Source organism: Falco punctatus (genome assembly GCF_963210335.1).
Source record: "Falco punctatus genome assembly, chromosome: 7".
Lineage (NCBI taxonomy): Eukaryota > Metazoa > Chordata > Aves > Falconiformes > Falconidae > Falco > Falco punctatus.
In genome coordinates, this window is record NC_137587.1 from 56,804,349 (window position 1) to 56,824,680 (window position 20,332).

At 38.3% G+C, this 20,332-nt stretch overlaps 1 protein-coding gene across 3 annotated transcripts in view; it reads right to left on the reverse strand.

The window, feature by feature from the left end:
- Nucleotides 1–1,966: 1,966 nt before the first annotated feature.
- Nucleotides 1,967–20,332, reverse strand: part of SCG3 (secretogranin III) — a 28,131-nt gene continuing 9,765 nt past the window's right edge. For 2 of the 3 annotated variants that reach the window (XM_080396106.1, XM_080396104.1), the window contains 4 exons: nt 11,089–11,172; nt 10,345–10,473; nt 8,564–8,641; nt 1,967–4,278 (listed from right to left, as the gene is read on the reverse strand). In XM_080396106.1, coding sequence (XP_080252232.1) covers nt 4,160–4,278; nt 8,564–8,641; nt 10,345–10,473; nt 11,089–11,172 — 410 coding nt within the window. In that variant the 3' untranslated portion in view covers nt 1,967–4,159. The remainder of the gene's footprint in view (nt 4,279–8,563; nt 8,642–10,344; nt 10,474–11,088; nt 11,173–20,332) is intronic. The other variant, XM_080396105.1, reaches the window with a different exon arrangement.

Sequence of the window (20,332 nt, forward strand, 5' to 3'; positions counted from 1 at the left end):
TTTGTCTTTACGTATGTCTTCAGTCAAAGCCTGAAAAGTCAAAACCTGGGCAGGCTTTGACTAGGACCTTTTAAAATTAAATATGTGGGATAAACTGATAAATAGTTTTCATTTGGGACTCAGTTGTAATGTGTCTGGAGGCTACTAAACCCCTGTAAATCCAGCTAACTCAGCCTTCAGGTGGTGTAGTTGCATCTAACATTCTCAGAGGGACATGTCGATGAACTCTTAACTGCTCTGTGGTTCAGGATGTCCTCAAAAAAGCTGGGTAGTGCATAGAAAAGATGCATTCTCTTTAACACACAAAAGCAGCCTTGTATTACTTGTGGTTTAATTCCAGCCAGCAACTCAGCCGCTTGCTCACTCCCTGCCAGTGGGACGGGGAAGAGAATCAGAAGAGTAAAAGTGAGAAAACTTGTGGGTTGAGATAAAGGCAGTTTAATAGGTAAAGCAAAAGCTGCACATGCAAGCAAAGCAAAACAAGGAATTCATTCACCGCTTCCCAGCGGCAGGCGGGTGTTCGGCCATCCCCAGGACAGCAGCGCTCCATCATGGGTAACAGTTACTTTGGAAGACAAATGCCATCACTCCAAACGTCCCCCCCTTCCTTCTCCTTCCCCCAGCTTTATGTGCTGAGCATGATGTTCTATGGCCTGGAACACCCCTTGGCTCAGCTGGGGTCAGCTGTCCCGGCTGTGTCCCCTCCCAGCTTCTTGTGCCCCCCAGGCTGCTCGCTGGTGGGGGTGTGAGAGGCAGAAAGGCCTCGGCTCTGTGTCGGCACTGCTCAGCAGGAACTGCAACATCCCTCTGTTATCAACACTGTTCCTAGCACAAATCCAGAAAATAGCCCCGTACCAGCTACTATGAAGAAAATTAACTCTGTCCCAGACAAAACCAGCACACTGTTGTAGCTTGTGGTAAAGTGTTTAATAAAGTACAGTATCAGAATAGTCTAATAGAAAAGCTCAAAAGGTGAATACCAGATACATTGTACTTGTTACGTTTTCAGTGATAATTTAGGGACTGAGGATTTCTGAAGGATCCAGCAGAGGTACAAACAACACAGTAACTGTTTTTTTTTTTCAATTTAGAACCAGAGATGTGCAGGTCTTGAATATACCTTTCTCACCAGGAAAAGGAAAACACTGACAGAATATGATTTACTAACTGTGTACGAAACACACTAGCAGCAGATGTCCACTGCTAATGTGCTCCAAGTGTTCCCTTCAAAATAAGGACTGATCTGTATGTAGTGCAGGCTGGAACTTGCGTCACTCGGTTTGATTTTATTTAGTGTAAGTCATAGCCTTTTAGAAATGCAGGGTGATTCATCAGGCTGGCTGTGTTTTTACTGTCTAGTTCTGAAAGGTGTGATATACTGATAGATGTTCATTTGGTGTACCAGCAATGAAACCAGTATTTGAGGCATTCAAACAATGAATTTAATGGGCTTGGGCGGGATGGGAAGTGAATCTGGTTTAAAGAACCGTAGCTGAGATTGCTCATCTATCCATCAGAGGGCTTGCTCTGTTCTCAGCTAGTCATCAGGTTGGTTGAATTTGTCTGCACCCCAATGTACCCCAAGTGATGCACAGCAGCAGGGTAAGTACAGAACAGGTCCAAGAACGTGCATACTCTGACCTATAATCAGGTCGTACCCATTGTTTGGACTTTTCCCCCCTGAAATTATGTAATCTATGCTTTGTTGAAGTCATAAGATTTGCAAAACAGAGGTTAAAAAATACTGCACCAGCCTTTCTGTGGACACATACTGTTCATAATCACAGGTTGCTAGATGATGACATCTTTCCATTAGTACCAGACTCCTGAGAGGCCAAAGTAAGAACCTAACTTCCAATGAAAATTACAAATACTATTATACTACTTATTATATTGACAGGAGAAGAAAGTTTTTGGTTTGTTTTTTTTTTAAGTAGCCATTGGGGAAGAAAAGTTTGTCCTTAAAAAGTGCAGATCCTAGATCACTACCACTTCCCCAGCTGTAAAGGTCTATGGTTAGCTACCTTTCTACCAATTTCTTTCATAAATCAAAATTTGGGAAGCAGTCCACTTTTCCAGTGTGATAGTCACATAAGAAAGTAAGTCACAAGCTGTTGTAGGAAACAAACTGATCTATAGGGACAAGAAGAAATCGTGATCTTTGGGAACACTGACAAATACTAATTAAAAAAAATTAGAGGGTTTAGATGAGAACAAATACACTGATCCAAAATAACAGAAATTCTGGTTTCTTAATGATTTTCTCTAGTGTTTCTATGGGACTGTTTTTCAAACAGGAAGGTTACATTGGCTACATTTCTAGATAGAGTTTTTACCTTAAAAACAAAAAAAATCACCATTAGTGACTGATCCTGCAATTCAATGATCCATATCAGGATGTGTATGAGCGGGCAGCGACATCCTTTTTGATGCTAGAAAGCATTCATTGGCTTCAATGAATCATTCAGTTTTCAAGCAGATATGCTGTTACACCTCATTGCTATCATAGTCATTTAATATTTGTTACCAATAATGTTCTGTTGATAACGTTCAGTTGATAATTTCTGTTTTGGGGAGATTCCAAAGTTTACTTCAGTTGGCTAAGAAACATTGCTCAAATCTCCTCTGCAATCTCCAACTGTGATGAGAAAATGAGGAAAGAAATGCCTTAAGGAAACAATTCAGCATTTACAGAACTTTGTGCTGTGCAGGCAGTGGTGTAAGTCAGCATCTTCCTTCATTGGCAGGCACCGACCTCTGCATCAGCTAACATTTTTTGACTGTATCAATCTCAGAAGTATCAAGAGGGGTTTTTTTTAGAAAAGCAGAGGAGGGATAACCTCAATTATACATGAAGAATCTGTAAGTAAAGAGAACGGGTCTTTCCTGGAGTTCATTTAGACAAATGACTGCTGCAGGGGTAAGTCTCAGGATTTACATCTTCTGGAATTCAGTTTAAAATTTACTTTTCTGAAAACTTTTTTACCTTTGATCTTGCTTCATGAGTTCTTCACACACAAAATTATCCATTCACTTAAATATAAAAGATCTCATAAACCATTCTTTCTTTAAAAACTATGTAAGTTAAGGAAAAAGGATGAGGGTGACATTTTTGTTTTCCCTTTTCATTGTGTGGGAGGTATAAAATTACTGGCTAATGATAGCATATATATATATATAAAAAAGTTTTCTAATGTAATACTGCTCAACACAAATCAGAAGGCAGTAAATAGACCACAGCCTTGATATTCAGAAATTCTGCGATATAATAGGTTAAGTTAGGTCTTTCTGGAAAGTGGGGCCAATATTCCTAAAAACACCTCTAGCTGTAAACTCCCCTTCCCATGCAAAATTACTTTAATTCCTCCCCCCCCCCCCTTTTTTTTTTTAAAGAAAGTAATGGCTATTTACACTTGTTATCAGGCTACTCACATCAGAAATTCAACTAATTATGCATGCGCAATCATTAAATGGTGCACCAAAGAATGTTTATACATGCTGAATGAAACAACAACAGGGAGAATACAGCTCTGCAATATGAAAGGCAGTTGTAGTGTGAAAGATTTATCAGATAGCTAAGGACACTATAGTCCAAGTTATAGAATGCTACATAAAGAAATGAAAAAGGGTCAAGAAAAAAGAAAGTATTAGGATTTAAAAACAAGATTTCTGGATATAAAATCATATTAAGATTAATGAAAACTTTGATAGGTAAATTATTTTCAAATACTTTATTTAGAGAACTATGAACTATTTTCTAATAATGCCCTTTACATAGTTGCATCTATAGAAAGCTAGTGGAGTGAGAGCAAGAAGATGTAGCATTAAAAGAACTTTCCATCAGAAACAACTGGTTTATCTACAAAAGTAAACCAAACACAAAAAGTAAATCAAAGAAACTTTACATAACTGTTTATCCTATCAAATAGAGATTCAGTGTCAGAATTTGGCGTTTAGGATTGATTTGTGAGTGTAGGAAAATACAGTATGCAGTCAGTGTACGGAGCACTATAGCTCTTCATTTCTGTCTAGAAAGTTGTCAGTACAATGTAAACAGAGCACTTCTAATGATATCTTCAAATTAACAGGTCATTAGTCATTGAGCCAGAAGTGGGGGAAACTATACTAGTTTTCTACATCTTTGGCAGCCACTAGCTTTTTACAGGCTGCCATATATGCGTTTAATTACATCTGCCTCTTCCTTGTCCAGGATGCCCTTGTCCACATAAGCATCAGCTTGCTGATCAATGAAATCTCTCAGCTTTGAAAGATCATAGTCTGAAAAATAAGAATTCATTTGCACAATGAGTCATTGCCATTATACTGCTTCACCTAAGAAACAATGTCATTGTAAAATTTATCCAACAAATGCACTTCACCCAACATGAAGAGAATTCACTACAAGTGCAACTTGTGAAAGAAAATTTTATAAAACCCAACACCTGCACAAAGTCTTTTCATGCATCATGGTGCTTTTAATATTCAAGAGGAATAATCATCTCTTGCTTTTGATTGATTGCTGGCAAATGCTAAAGTAAGAATATGTTCTGGTCCAGAGATTTGACATTCTAGTCTGCATGGCAAAAACTGTTGTTAAATCCCTGTTATTTTCACAACTGTCATGGATTCAAAAGTAAGTATTGAATTAAGTGTTTCCTATTGAAATCCCAGTAAAAATCTCACTTGCTATAAACACCTATAGTGAAAATTCAAGAAAGCAGCTTCCTGAAAATACATTAAAACAATACATTTATTTACCTTGATACAGAACATAACATCTGACATGAAAAATACTGCAGTGAGTAGTCTTTATGATAGTGTTAGTGTCATAGTTGTCTTTGACAGTCTTTGTATATCAATCTGCAATACAGTGCTGAAAGATCCTTCCTCCTTTTCTGATAGATGGGTGCATCTATGTGTCGTGATTCACACCATATGCATTAAATAGACTTTTCCTATGCTGGAAAATATCACTATTTTCCATGAAGAAAATTCTACTGTAGAGCAATCTTTCAAATAACACAAAAAGGTAACCTACTGTTACGTAACTCTGGCAACAGATCCACTATGTCCACACATTAACGCAATGCACATTTCAGTTACATAATTTACTGCATAAAATGTAAAGCCTAATTTGTTAGAATCAAAAGTTAGTAGTCTGGAAAACATCAATGTCTTAAGGGTTCATACTAAGTTAAATGAATTAGTATCTTTCACAAAAACAGATAACATCCTGAATTTTTTCTGTATACATGTCTTACTCCACAGACAGAACCTTCAGAAGGTATAAATACTCATTTTGTAATGTAGTCCAATGTATACCATCATACAGCAATAAGTGGAAGGACCTCCTTAACAAAACAGACAATAATGCCTTTCTGTCCTTTTATGGCGAGTGACCAAAATTGGATAGAAATAGAAAGCCATTAAGAAGCAAATTAATGCTTGCCGTAATTTTTGTAACAGTACAAGGAAATTTCAAATGAGTAATACAGAAAATTGATATTCAAAACTCCCCACTCCTGCGGAGGTGTCCTCTCCTTATCTGAGTTAATAGGAATTTTGGCATTTGCTGTACTGAGGCCAGGATTTCATGGCTGGTCCGTTACCAGCGTTACTTAAAAGAATGTAAACCTGTTTGTTTCTCCGTCCTACCCAAGCAATAGGGACAAAGAGTACCTAGCAATTTAATAAGGTTGTGAGATTTCCATTCATGTTGACAGAATGAGAGTTTCCAGTCAAAGATACCAAGGAATGGAAATGAACAGAAGAACAAATACTAAATTAATATAATATCCGTGTTATTCACATCAAAATTCCTGGGTTTATTTTTCTTCTAGAATAGTATTTACAACTCTAAGATCATTATGTGGAGATGTGAAGGTTTAATTACTAAACATTCTGTATGAGATTACAACCATTAAGACATTATCCCATTCTGGCTAATTTGTATATCTCATAGCAATTTAATTTGTTGGGTTTTTTTTCCTAGAAATTGATAACTGTTAATTTCCAATACTTATTTACAACCTATTAATTTGGACAAGTAATTAGAAAAATCATCTTCGGTTTATATTCACCACAACAGCTGCAGCATTACATTGAGCTGTGAAACTGCTACAGTAAATTAAGTGGGGGCTTATTTGCATATTCAAATCAAGCTATTTGCCATTGCAATTAATTATAGAATTTACTTTAATTCCTAAATGGCTACTGTTAGTGTTACGAAACTATAAACTACCTAAGGATTTTGTGAAAAATCCGAACATGCTATTTGCATGTATTAGTCAAATGACTCACTGTTATGTTCTTTGGAGACTAACTGCAATAGAACACCCAGCAGCTGAGGTCTGATGGTGGGAGTGATGCTAATTGACACAGGAGAGGAGCTGGTCTTAAAGAGCATTGGTTTCAAAGATCAAGCCAGGTCTGGGAGATACTAAGGATAGGCCCACAGAATCTACAGATTGTATATATGAAAACCAACCTTTGGATACAAAAGTCAATCACAAAATCTAAGCTTTTGACACGTTTCTTTAAATCATCCAGATCGCTCAGGTTTACCTGCCTCCTTAATAGGCAATTGATATTTTTAAACTGGGAAAATGCAAACTAATATTTCTAGGGTAATTAGTTACTGAATAAATAATAATTTCTACTGAAATTCATACAAAGATAAGGATCTACAGACATTTCCCTGAAGAAACCTAAACCTCTTCAAGTATATTCAGTGAGTAAACCAATCCATGAACAGGGGTGGAAAAGACTGGCCATCTTAATACGCAAATTGCTTTGCGAACTGCTTTTCCGCTAGCTCCCAGGTGTTAGCTGGAAGCGGAGAAATGATTGATGAGCACATCAATACCCCCTAATCTTGTATGAGGAAACACAGTGCAATGCATTCACGCTTAGATAAGCTTACCCTGACTGCACTTCCTTTAACGTCATCCCTGGAGAACTGAATTAGTATTCTACAAAAAAAACCCAAACCCCACACACCCCCCAAAAAAACCCCAAACCAACAAACTATGGAAAGGCACAATAACAAATGTATTGGAAGGGTAAGAACACTATTGCAATTCTGTCTTAACTTACTCCCACTTTTAAGGCCCATTTCCATTGCCAGAGGACAATAAAGGTATTTTAGTGCAAATGAAAATCCATCTATACAGAAAGTGTGTATCTTAATACATTCACAGACAGATAAAATGCTATTGTTCTGCAATCACAGCCATTTTCAGACTGCAGCAGTGCAGAGGAAAGGCTACTGTGAAGAGGAGTAAGGGGCTGCCCAGTCAGTATGTGTGATATGGAGAATTAATCACACATGACTGAGATCTAATTACTATAATGAGTATGTTGATAAACAGAAACGTTTATTAGAATTGGCAGGAATACTTGAGCAAATATGTACACCCGCTGCTAACTGCCATCATTGCCATTGTGTGGAAATTATTTTAGAGATGGAAAAAATTGTTTTAAAAGTCCTTCCTACTATGGAGTTTCTGTATAGGAAAATGAATGTTTGGGGCTGTAGGCATGCTTCCATAATCTCTGAAATGCAATTCCTACGCAATTCAACTCATACAGAGGGTGGCTGGGTTACCCAGGGCTAATCTCATCTCAGATCTCCCTCTGCTTGGCTGATGCAAGAAGGATCCTTCCCACCAGGTGCCAGTCATACGCCAGGGATGGATCCCTTGGCTAGGAACCTTCGTTTACAGAGTGGGTGATGGCAGAAGGCACAATGGCAGAGAGGAGGGATAAGAGGCTGGTTTTACGTAAGATCTTGAGGGCAAAAAATGGTGTGGATAAATAAAGATCTGTGAAAAATACGCTAGAAATCCTGCTGCTGTTAGCTCCCTCCCTCCAGCTCTCACACAGCCCTGCCTCTGGGGAAGAGTCAAATGGTGGGGCAGCTGGAGAGCGTACCCTGTGCAGCTGCTTCAGTCACTGCTCCCCTTCTACACAGCTTTGCGTGTGAGAGCTACAAGTCATTAGAGTTGATTTGGGCTGTAATCCAGTATATCACAGTGCTAGTGACATAAGTTTGTATCTTAACTATTTATGGTTATGAAACAGACCTCACTGCTATTTGGGATGGCATGCACAGTGCTAGCCAGATGCACTGAGCTTCTTTAGACACACCCAGACATTTTAAATACCTTTACCTCATGTACAATATCATAATTAAAAGACATGTTGAATTAAGAAATGAAGCACTAGACAAAACTGACATACTGTTACCCGGTGACAGGCATGACTATCTGGACAGCGCATGACTAACTTGTAGCTGGTTAGTCACTGTGTGTTTCGTGGCCCATGGCTGTTCGAGCCAGTTTACATGAATTTGTCTTAGTTTACTATTTTCCTTCAATGATATAACTTTTACATGATCTGTATTATTTAACTCTAACACCAGTAATTATCACTATAATCTAGACAAGTACAGTTTCATATTACTATTATTTAACTTATAATGCTAAGTTATACAACACAATTGAAATTGCATGCTTTGTAATGTGTATTGCCCACCCCAATGTCAAGGCTTTTTACTGCATACCTTCTTTGTTACCTTTGTTGTGTTTTTTTAGCCATTCTATATTCTTCCTGATTGCTTCCAAATATGCCTCAGCTTTCCCTAGAGGAAAGGATGAGAGAGAAATCAGGCATTTCCATCAGTGATTGATGCAGCTTGCTTAACTGGGTGAAGTTGGTCACAGCAAAGGCAGATTAAAACTATTCTTAGTTTCTGTTTAAAAGCTGAGTCCTGTCAACCTTAGTCAGACAAAACTCCCAGAGATGGCTAGCAGGTTTTGTCTGTGCAAGATCAGCGATCCACAAACTTAAAAGCATGGCTTTTTTGATCTTTATATATAACCTTTTGGTGGTGTCCACAGATGCTGCATATGTGGATTAAAGGCAACCTGTAGCTTTTTGATCGTAATAATTGTTCCACAAAGATGAAGCTGTTAAGACAGCAAGGGCTGACTTAAATAAGACTGAGAGCTTTGAGTATCTGCTTATATACAAAGTGTCAGAAAACTCCTCCATACAGTAGTGCTAACAGCATACAGCAAATCTAAGATCATGATATTTTCAAAAGACAAGTTGAAATACAGCTACTTGTATTTACTGAGAAAAACAATGTATTAAAATTAGATGATAACTCCTTGTTATGGCTGAATTTTTAAAGTGATGGCTATTTTTGGACCAGAAAGCACACAGGACAGAATTAGTTCAAGGATTACCTAATAAGGCCCCTAAGGAAATATTCCAGCTAATGGATTTTGAATTCTTAACTTGGCTGGAGCTTTATTGATGTAATGTTCTTACATTTGTCAGGAAAAAAACCACCTAGTGTGATTACCATGTAGAAGGCTACTACTGCCAACTATGCATGTCTGGCCCCATTAGTAAGTGGATACAGTATTAGATATATGGTAATTTTTGAGCTGGGAGTAGAGTCAGCTTTATAGTAAGTTACTCTGTGAAAGAGCAAAGGGTATTGCATAATAATAGACAAAGAACTAAATACTGAACCAATCTAAATTTCTAAAAAGCTATTGAGCTTTTTTTTTTTTTAACCGACTACAAAACATAGATGCCTATGCTGGATCCTGAGCAATAAGAACTCACTGAAAGGTTTCTGCACCAATAAACATCCCCCTTCAAAAGCTCAGCACTGTAAGGAGGCACACCATTCCCTGCAGATTAGCTTTGAGATATAGCAGCTGATTTGCACCGCAGGGACAAGAGTAACTTCAGCTAGTACAGTCTAACGTAACACGGCATGTGGCATTACGTGTCATGCTGAGGCAACTAGGATAATAAAAATACTACTGTGCTAAGTTTGCTTTGTGAGACACAAACTTATTATAATAATGTAAAACAGGTTAACTGCTTAACCTCTGGCAGTGAGTAATGCTAATTGTGTCACTTGGCAGAACTTCTCAGTACCAGCTTGTTCTAACACAAGCTAGAGAAATCAATGGGCTCACTCAGAATATTGAATGTCGTGATGATCTGATTTCATGGAAAAGCCACTGATGCAGACAAGCAAAATCTCTCTGCACTACTGTGTCAAAATGCATGTCATATTGCTCTCAGAAGGGGCTACAAATTCTGTGAAAGACTATGGTCTTACTCAGCAAGGAATTAGTTTCCTATATTTAAAAGCAAGCAGATAAGTACACTTCCAAATCAAGCTGTTGTGTGCTGACTATCAGTAATTATAAACTGAAGATACTTAAGCTAACACAATGGAAAAACAATACCAAAGATAAGAAAAGATTTCAATCACTTCGAGTGTACATATGTAGAAAAGCGATCGCTATTTCGCACCTCCGGGCTCTTCACTGTTTCCTGCTGCATTTTGTTCTTCATTTTTTGTAGAATCCTTTGAAATTTCATATTCCTTTTCCATTTTAGCTGCTTCTTCCTTTGTACTGTCTGCTTCTTCACTATTCTTGTCTAAAGAAATAACAATAAGAGCAATTTTGTATCAAACGTACTAAAAGCATTTCTAAATCATATCAATACGATCTTTACGAAGTAAAACGTTTTAACTGATGACTGAGGAAGAACCTCATGGGAATCTGGCTCAAAGTGTCTTCTACAGGTCACCTCTACCCTAGACCTCTGGAAACATGAATAACTCTTTCTGCTCTTACAAACAGTAGCTGAATACAGGTGACTACAATGCAATAATATGTAGTTCATAAAAGCACATTCCTTTGCGCAGAGGAAAATGTTAGGAAATTTGCATTCCCTAGATCCAAATTTTACAAAGAATGATTTTTTTAATTATTGAAGTGTTAAAAAGCATTGATACAACTTCCTCTGGTATATGTGTAATGTCTGGACTCCACTGAAGAAAAGGACAGTGAATATACTTCTCAAAGATTGGACAATTAGGTAAAAATTTCTCTCTTGTCATGTGTTTAGACATCCAAGCTGTGACTACAGGTCCTTGAGGGCCTATATTTTTAGCTAGCAGTCTGGCTTCTACAGCAATTAGCGTGCTTTTAAATCAATAGATTTTAAAAAAATGTGTTATTCCAGGAGAGAAAACTGTAGAATAAGTACCTGCTGGTAGCTTTTTTCTCGTTTTAGTGGAAGGGTTCTCAAGCTTCTTCTTTGTCTGCTCAGCTATCATTGTATCTAAGTTTTCTAGAAATCAAGACAAAACAAAAGCAAAGCCGTTATTCTTCAATGGATATAATGCACAATCTAAATTATATTCTCTGCAACACCATTTTGAATAGTAAGTAGAAATCTAAAAGAACAGTCTTCATCTTTGCCTATGAAGAATTAATGCAGAGCCAACACTAAAAGAACAGACAAATAATCACATGGAACTTTGACCAATCTTACTAAAAAAAATTATCAACTAAATCATGACAATAGGTGTATACCAAATAGAGCCAATGTTAATAAAGACAGCAAATGTGTGCATATATATTCCAATTATTTAAGTCACAGAAGTCACAGAATATAGATAACAGTATCTGTAGTGATTTATTCTGATGAAAGCAATGAAAGGGTTTAATTAACTTCACAAAGTATACAAGACTATGAAATATGTGCTTCATCCTCGTGGGAAAATATTATCCCAAACTACTTATCTGTCTGGATTCTGTATGGTTTAATTGGAGAAGAAGTCTAATACAAGGTTTCAAAATATATATAAGTGAAATAAATACATAAATTGAACTGATTAAACCAAATATTTTTTTTAAGTTGCTGAAGTCAAGCATTTACCTGAAAAACCAGTAGACAGCCATGGCCATGTATACAGCTCCAGAAGTCTAGAAATTGTTTTTCTATGCAAATTTCAGAGCTGAACTCATCTATTTTGAAATTAAAGGCAACTTTTCATCAAGATGGACTTTTCAGATACAAACATTGTATGTTTATGTGGAAAAAAAAAAAGTCCTTTTGATACAACACTTCATAGATATTCACAAATACAGATCATCATACAATTTGGCATTTTTCCTCAGTCATATTATGGACGTGGTGTAGAATTTTCTTTCCCTTTACCAGCTTTTTTTGAAGGTTGAGTTAAACACGGAACCAAAAATTGATAGATATCAGCTAGTTGGTGAGGTATTTTTGAGAGACTTGGTTTTGAATTGTCAATATACCCTTTACATAAACAGCTAAAATATCCAGTATGTGATGTGGTAACTGTGGCAGAATAGGTATTACAGGGCTAGTAAATATTTTAGATCATATCTTCTGCGTAAGGCTAACATTTTATCCATCAACTGGAAGCATCTTTTTCTACCAAAAAGATATTCAGCACTGAAGTCTAAAGATTAGTTTTTTTAGCAAGCATATTTCTCTTCATGGTAAATCACCATAAGCAATTTTGCCTGCCATCTGATGAGAAATCACATAATCCTGTCTGAGTCCTCTATATTTTCCTATTTACATAAAATTAAAATCTAAGCAGTTTTTGTTGGCACCCTGCCTGATTGCAGCCTGTCATTTCTACATCATATTAGAGTTTTTGTGTGAAAACTATTTTCATTTGGTACGTATCCTTTTAATGTGATTTCCAACCTTGCATATGCCCTAAACTAAACAGGTCTGAGCTGGGTTACAAGCTGGATCAGACATACTCATGAAGAAAAAAACCAAGCTAGAATTATAGTGGTGGTATTGATGCCTCACTAATCACTTGATCCAAAGCTTATTGAAAGGACTGTAAACATTCGTTTCAGCTGAGCTTAAGATACTATTTTTTATCCTGAATCAGTACATACCAGTATTCCAGCACAAATATAAGGACTTCTCTGTTGCAAGAGGCACAGTTTTTAGCATGATGCAGCTATGAACCTAAAAACCTTTTGTAAGTACAAGTGAATAGATTATTCTCCTTCGCTAATTCATGCAAATGCAAAAATGTCACTGATTCTAGACCTTAATCCAGCCAAATCTACTAAATTAGGCTTAATTTTAAATGTAAACATAGTATTTTAACATAAATAGGAGTATTTAAATGTTTAAAATGCCACACATGGAAGTGCATTGATTCATAAGTACCTTTCATGTTCTGGCTTAAGTGTCTGCATTTAGCCGCTCCTGCAGTAAGCTTGTATTAGAAAACACAAAGACTCCACTGCAGAACAGATTTATAACCCACTTAGACATCTTTAGATTTAAATGTTTGCATACTGATAGTATTTCCAAATGTTTATGTTATGTTGATAGATTGTAGTGTTTAAAAGTTGTACGCATATCCACATACAGCATGTGCTACTGAAGGCAACAGGATTTATACTCCTCCATTATTCAGTTACTTCTATAAATCCCATCAGGAATTCTACAGTTTCTCTGAGTCTTTCAATTTGGCTAACAAGTTTGAGTTCAATATTGAGTAATAAACAATATTTATTGCTACTTTGTCAATTACAGTAGCATGGTAATATGCATTGTTTTCCAGCCATATGCACTGAACAGCTACATCTGTTATATCAAGTATTATATGGCAATGTTGACCACTAATGATCCGAGCTTTACCACTAAAGCTAGACTTCTAATATGATAACAACTATATTCCATTTTCAAAGCTTTATTTTGGCAGTAAAGATATGGACAGGTTTATATAACAGGCCTTTTAATAAGGACTAGATTTTACAGGAGAAATAGTGAAGCTATCTTGCTAGCTGGATGGCACGTCAACAAGAATCCCAAGACTTCATAAGCAGCTGTATATTCTGTGTGACAGAGAGGAATTAACTAAGCAAGCCTATTCATGTTTGTGGGGAGCATCTGGTGCACCTACATATATGTCACAGAGAGAATCCCAGTTCTTCTCCAACAGGATGTATTGCCCTTTTTCCCCCCTTCAGAATGAATGTCTTTAACAGCTGGTATTGTTTCAAAACATGTTTGTACTTGTCATACGTAGCTAGGCCAGAGCTGAACAATGTTTGCTCTGAGTTACGTGGATGGAGTGAGTCATCTTCTCAACCAAGATGTGCCTGGCCAGCAGCTAAGCAACTGCATATTGTATTTGGAGGTCTAACGAGAACTGATTACTTTTCCGGTATCGTTTCCCTAGCAACATAATCTTTATAGAGGAAGAGTTTAGAAAGGTACTGACCTTTCCACAGAGCTGGCCACTTATTTGAAATGGCACTAATTAAACCAACAGAACAGTAACTACTGAGCTAATGGAAGTGACCTGCGTTGGTAAAATAGGTCACTCCTCTGGCGGCCGGCTTTCCGCGGAGCAGGATAATCTCATCACTCGAACCAGACACCAGGAGTCAGACAATCCGGTTCCTGCCTTGCTTCACTTTCTAACTTGCTCTTTGATCTGGCATGACTCACTGAAGCATTCATGCTGCAGGAGGGCTCCTATTTTGAGTAGGCATTCTGAGACATCCTAGGCCCACTTTCTACAGGCACTACACACCAGTAGATCCTATTAATTGCATCTGAAAATGCAAAATTCCCAGCGCTTTTGAAACTGAAGTCCTTTGACTTGGACATCCAAAAATCTGAATTGCATAGAAGCAGAATGCTTATCTTTACTCTGGGAGAATGCACTTCAGTAACACCCTTTAAATCAATGGATGGAGATACTATGAGAAAAAATATTACAAATTAAATTACTTCTTGTTAGAGAGGTAAACCCCAATATATCCATCTCAGTATTTAATGGAATTGGTAACAGAACCCTGAAATGGACCCTCCTCTATAGACAGACAGATTCATGGTGTTTTTTGGACTCTTGCAAATTTTCCTGCAAAGGGTTTTTCCCTCTGCATAATTGCCTTGCACCCAGGAGGCAGTTTCACATTCTAACCTCATCGAATTGACTGTAGCTGAAATTTCATGTCATTAAACTTCTGCAGAAAGACCCGCTTTGCTGTTCTGTTTTCATACAGCATAGAAAGGCTGTGTTAAAGGAGAAAAAGGGATGATCATGGTACCTGAGATCAATCTTAACGATAGCTAAAAAATTAGTATACTTAATGAGGTCTTACACTACAGCAGCTCCAGCAGGAAAGCTTTGTGCTGATGACTGCTTGTATAAGATGCACATATTTCAGGCATTAAAAAAGCACAGGTCTCCCAGGGCTCTTCTGCCTCCTGCAGCAGATGATTTGAGAGTTTGTAAGGTCTTTTTCCATCTGTGACAAAACTCAGGACATCTCAGTATTTGCTCATGACTGTTCTGTGGGGAACAGCATGCCGGATTAATTCTTTGGCCAAATGCTCCTTTTAGTTTACATAAATGCAGGTCCAAGAACTGTCAATATCCACCAGATTTTCACCAATGTAGCCAAAAGCAGAGGTTGATCTTTAGTCGGCTCATACATATATCATGCATATGTCACATAAACTGCTTAAACTGTGACAAACGAGAAATCCCTCTACATATGGGTCTCAGCCTTGCAGATCTCCTGTTCCCTTCCAACTCCCTGCCTTATGTGGCATTTTCTTTCTGAATCTTCCTGTTTGACTCATTTGTCATGATGGTGTGTCTGAAGCCTAATGCTGCTATAAGGAATGATGTGTCAGGTGACAACCCCCAGGTAGTGGCATTACTTGTAAATGGATTACAGGCAATATGGCCAGAGGGATTTGAAATAACAGCAGCAGTATCATTTGGGAATCAGATTTAAAGCAACTCGAAAAGTAAACCAAAATGAAAGAGATGTGTGTTGAGGTGAACCAAGCTCTGACCAAGCCTCCTTTATTGTCCTTATTAAATTCCCCACCTCATGGACTATTTCTCATATTTATCCTTTTCAGTATTCTACAGGCATTTCTTCACATTACTCCAGGTTTCCTAGAGCTGTGTGGTGCAGTCCTTTCCTAACCCTTTCCCATCCTGACACTGCTGCATGGCCTGTGCACACATTTTAAGTATTTTGATGGCATGCACTTCATAAGCATGACGGTTTGGGACTGAAGCAGCACACAGCCGCCTCTACTGCAGGAGTGGGATGTAGCTTAGTTTTGAAAGTTCAGTGACACCCTCTTTACCCCACACCCACATCCATCATCTCAAATCATAACTTATGGTCTTCAGTGCTCAGTTGTCAACAGAGAGATACTGAATTCAGAAACCAAGGGGTTTTATGCAGCTACTAAATACAGTGAGAAAAATAAAAGTATCACTCTTCTTTCTTTAGAAACAAATGGCTTGGTAGGATGCAAAACCTAGATTTTCAGGAACTAAGCAATATAGTTGCCAAAAGAGACACTACCAGGAGATGGAGATTTCTTACAAAGTATCCAGCTGGGAAAGCATAGAGGAGGCAGTGAAGGGAAACAGAAGAGGCAATGTATTTGCAAGAGGGATGCAAATTTAAAGGGTAGATATTGATAAGCAAAGCAATGAATTGTAATATATTCATTTTGGGGTTTATACATGTGATTTGATGGTCATGCAATGTGGTGGGAAAAAAGAACACTAGAACTACTGGATCTCTCCCAAAAAGGTATCTTGAGAAAATTTAGATCCTATGGATACTGGAAATACTATGCTCTTGCACATATTGTCAGCCTCAGGTGATGCTCATTTTACTGTAGAGTGTAGCAGCAGTCCTGTTTTTTAAGAACTGTGAAATTAGCTGTCACAGACTTTTCACACCACAGCTACCCATTCTTTTTCTATGTAGCGGGTCTGAATGGAGGGAAATAGGAGATAAGGTCTAAGCAGTGGGGGCACAAGAACATGTATGTGTTTGTGCAAATGCAGAAGTAGCTTGGGACAGACATGGATGAGGCATGGAATGAGGCTACAGAAAGAAAAACTACAAGTTTGTAGAGGGGTCTGCGATCAACATACTGCCTAGATTCTGGTCTTGTCTGGGGCCTTTGCACACTCTCTGTCCCCACATCCTTTTATCTTACCTCCCTGCAAATTCATCTTGGTTTTAACTAATTTACACATACTTTACACCATCACTGCTGCTCCTCAGTATTCAGCCTCCATCTGAGATGCTCCTGATTTCTACTTTTCAGATATGTAAGAGTCCTTGAACAGTACAGTATACTGGCATCTGTGTCACCTTAGTTCATCAGATACAAAACAAAGAGCAGGGAAAAGAGAGCTGCCTGAGATTAAATAACTCCCACTGGTAGCTGTATGCATCAGTCATATGATAAAGTAATACTGGGCAAGGAAAATCGTCAGAGGGAAATTCAGATAGGGAAAATCGATTAAAGGTTTTAATGCTTAGGAAGAAAACCCACAGTGGCAACAAAGAGCCCTTTTAAAAAAAGGACATTAACAAATAAAAAGAAGGTATTATGCATGAACTGTTCTATGTATGAAATACTGTCAGGGCCCTTCATCTCCCAGGTCAAAATGAAGGAAAGAACAAAAGGTCCACGTGACACTGACCATATATCACTTGCAGCCTCTGGCACTGGTTTAGCCACACCTTCCCTCACCCCTTTGAAATCACACAGTCTGCATCAGGGAGCATCTGCTTCTGGAGACAGTGAGTAGGGGAAAGATGATGGCAGTCTGTGCTGTGATCTGCTCTCTGCCTCACACTCTTGGCTCTGTGCCTGTTCTTGCCTAACGAAACAAATATCAGGATCAGACCTTTGGCCTGCGGCATCTGTGCTGATGAGAACTTCAAGGATTAGTCACAGTATTCAAACGAGTCCTCCTCCCCCAGGAAAAGGCCAGATTGTGTCTACTATGCACTGGCCTATGCTGGGGAAATTGCAGAGCTTTGCCTTCATCAGTGGAGCTGCAGAGGGAATCAAGCATGAATGTGAGAAGCAGAATGGCTATTCCATGTTCCACAGCGTGGAACATAGCAGGGACATGTTAAAAATCAACATAGGGGACTTTCTGCCTCTTCTGTTTCCCCTGGATTTTTTTTCATGCAACCTCAATCTGTCTAGAAGAGAGTACAACAACATCCCAACAGTAACTTTCATAGAATGGTTTGGGTTGGGAAGGGACCTTAAAGATCATCTAATTCCAACCCCCTGCCATGGGCAGGGACCCCTCCCACCAGCCCAGGTTGCTCCCAGCCCCGTCCAGCCTGGCCTTGGGCACTGCCAGGGATGGGGCATCCACAACTGCTCTGGGCAGCCTGGGACAGCGCCTCGGCGCCCTCAGAGGGAAGGAATTCTTTCTAATACCTAATCTAAATCTACTCTCTTTATAAAAACTTTAGAAACTTTAGAACTAATGAGTGTACATATACCTCAGCTACAGTCCACCAATGAACTATCCATTTCCCTATTGCTAGTGCATCCTGCAGTTTGATCATCTTTCCAATTGTCCATAAAGAACAAACGATGAGGGGGTAGAAGAGATAAACAGAGACATCTGGTCATGCCCATTTCTAACCAACACAATCTCCTACTCAGTCACGGGGGAGAGTGTAGATTCTGACAGTGAGTCAGAGCCAAAGGGAGGCGGTTTGAGAGGTGGCTTTGGTTTGGTCTATGGAGATAGGCAGCTGTGACTCAAACACTGCATACTGATGAACTAGAGCAATTTCTCTATTTCCCTCCTAATTAAAGTTGGGTTTGCTCCCCAACCAGTCTGCTGTGGGCTGTGTGTTGTACACTGTGGCTCCAGTAAGCTAAATGCTTTACTACAAGGAGGTGAAAAGTAGGATCCCCCTCAGAAAGAGCAAAGCTACAGAGTGCTTATACTTAATTTTCTTCCCACTCCTTTGCCTCCTTCTCTTCTCCAGCATTGTTCAGTTATGGAAGATACAGAAGCCCCGATTTAGAAACTGAAAACAAAATGACCAACCTCAATCATAAGATGTGATAAAATACGCATTATATGCCATGTCACAGTGAAGTTTCTATATATCTGTGAGACAAAGAAGTACTGATGGCAAAAGTTTGTGCTACAAGTACTAGTCAATACAGGAGAATTCCACACAAGAATACAATGTGCACACAACTAATTTAAATTTCTAGGGTAATAGTTCGTTGGATAACACAACTTCTATTTGGTTGGGGTGGCAGTGGATAAACTTGCTACAAACCTACTCTTGTAAGCAGTGTACAGCAGGATAATATAATCAATGTGCTGTGTAAAAAGAATTCATACATACACAGTGATGCCTCATAAGAATTTGTCTATCATCTCTGAAAACTCTATTTTTGTTATGGTCCACTAGGTTCTAATTACAAATATTTCCTAGAATGGTTCTAAAAATCACTCAATATTTTGGTCTTCTTAGTGGGAGATGATTTATGAATGTTTCTGAACAAACTGGCAGAAACCATTTGTTAGTGCTTCTAAGCTGAAAACAATATTATTAAAATAAATGCATTACAAAACTATAGTTTAATCTACGTAATTACTATAAACAGAGCTTGTACCAGGATGGTAGTGGACTGATATGCTTTCATTTTAAAATTAGCCACATAGCCTGGTATATGCAGGAAAAGTCACTCAGCACACAAAAAATTCCTCTTCTTTATGTGGTGTAGATGAAGCTTTTCCTTAATACTTATCTGGTCTGTGATAGATGGCCCTGAGAGAAAAGCTATCAGAGTGAATCTGCACCATGACACTACTCAACAGACAGAAGAAAAATGAAAGAAAGTATGATATTAATCACTAATATTCAAACAGTACAAATATCTATGCAATGCACTCCTTATTCTGCTCGGCTAAAATCAAAGTGAGTTTTGCTATTGGCTTGAACAGCACTTTTTCTCTTGAAGTACTCAGCACGATGAAGGATATAGTACTTTCAGTTCTGCATGGAAAATACAGTATCAGCTACTTATGCAACAGAAACAGTATGAATTCCATGAATAATGAAATATTTTATGCTGAATCAGTCAGAACTCTGAAAGCTTCTTGCTGCTTTCCACTGGTCATTATGTGGAGAGATTCCAACTCCTTCATTCCACCCTTTCACTGCACCCTTGCCAACAGCAATCACTGTTTCAGTAACTGTAGCATGTCCCTCCCAGTGCTCAGCCCATTCAGTGGTAAAAACCTGTACCTCTAGCATGTTGGGGCAAGCACAGAGAGCTCAGCTGTTCGGGTAGCATTTGCTGGATGCTGACAACCAACCCATAGGTGGATAAGTTGATACCACGGCTGGATCTAATTCACAAGCTACCTGTGTAATGGTGAGCCGTGTCATATGATTAATTATTTTATGCTTTTTGTACCAATGTTTGTCCATTCTGTTAATTGCAAAGATTATTTTAAAGCAGCTTTCAATCTTCACAGGGCAGAGAGGCTTTCTAGAAAGATTTCTGAAAGCCTTTGAACAAGCTAGAAATGTATCATGAGGCTTTCACTCCACAGAAGATTTTGCTCCCAGTACATCAAAATACAGTATTCATAGTTCAG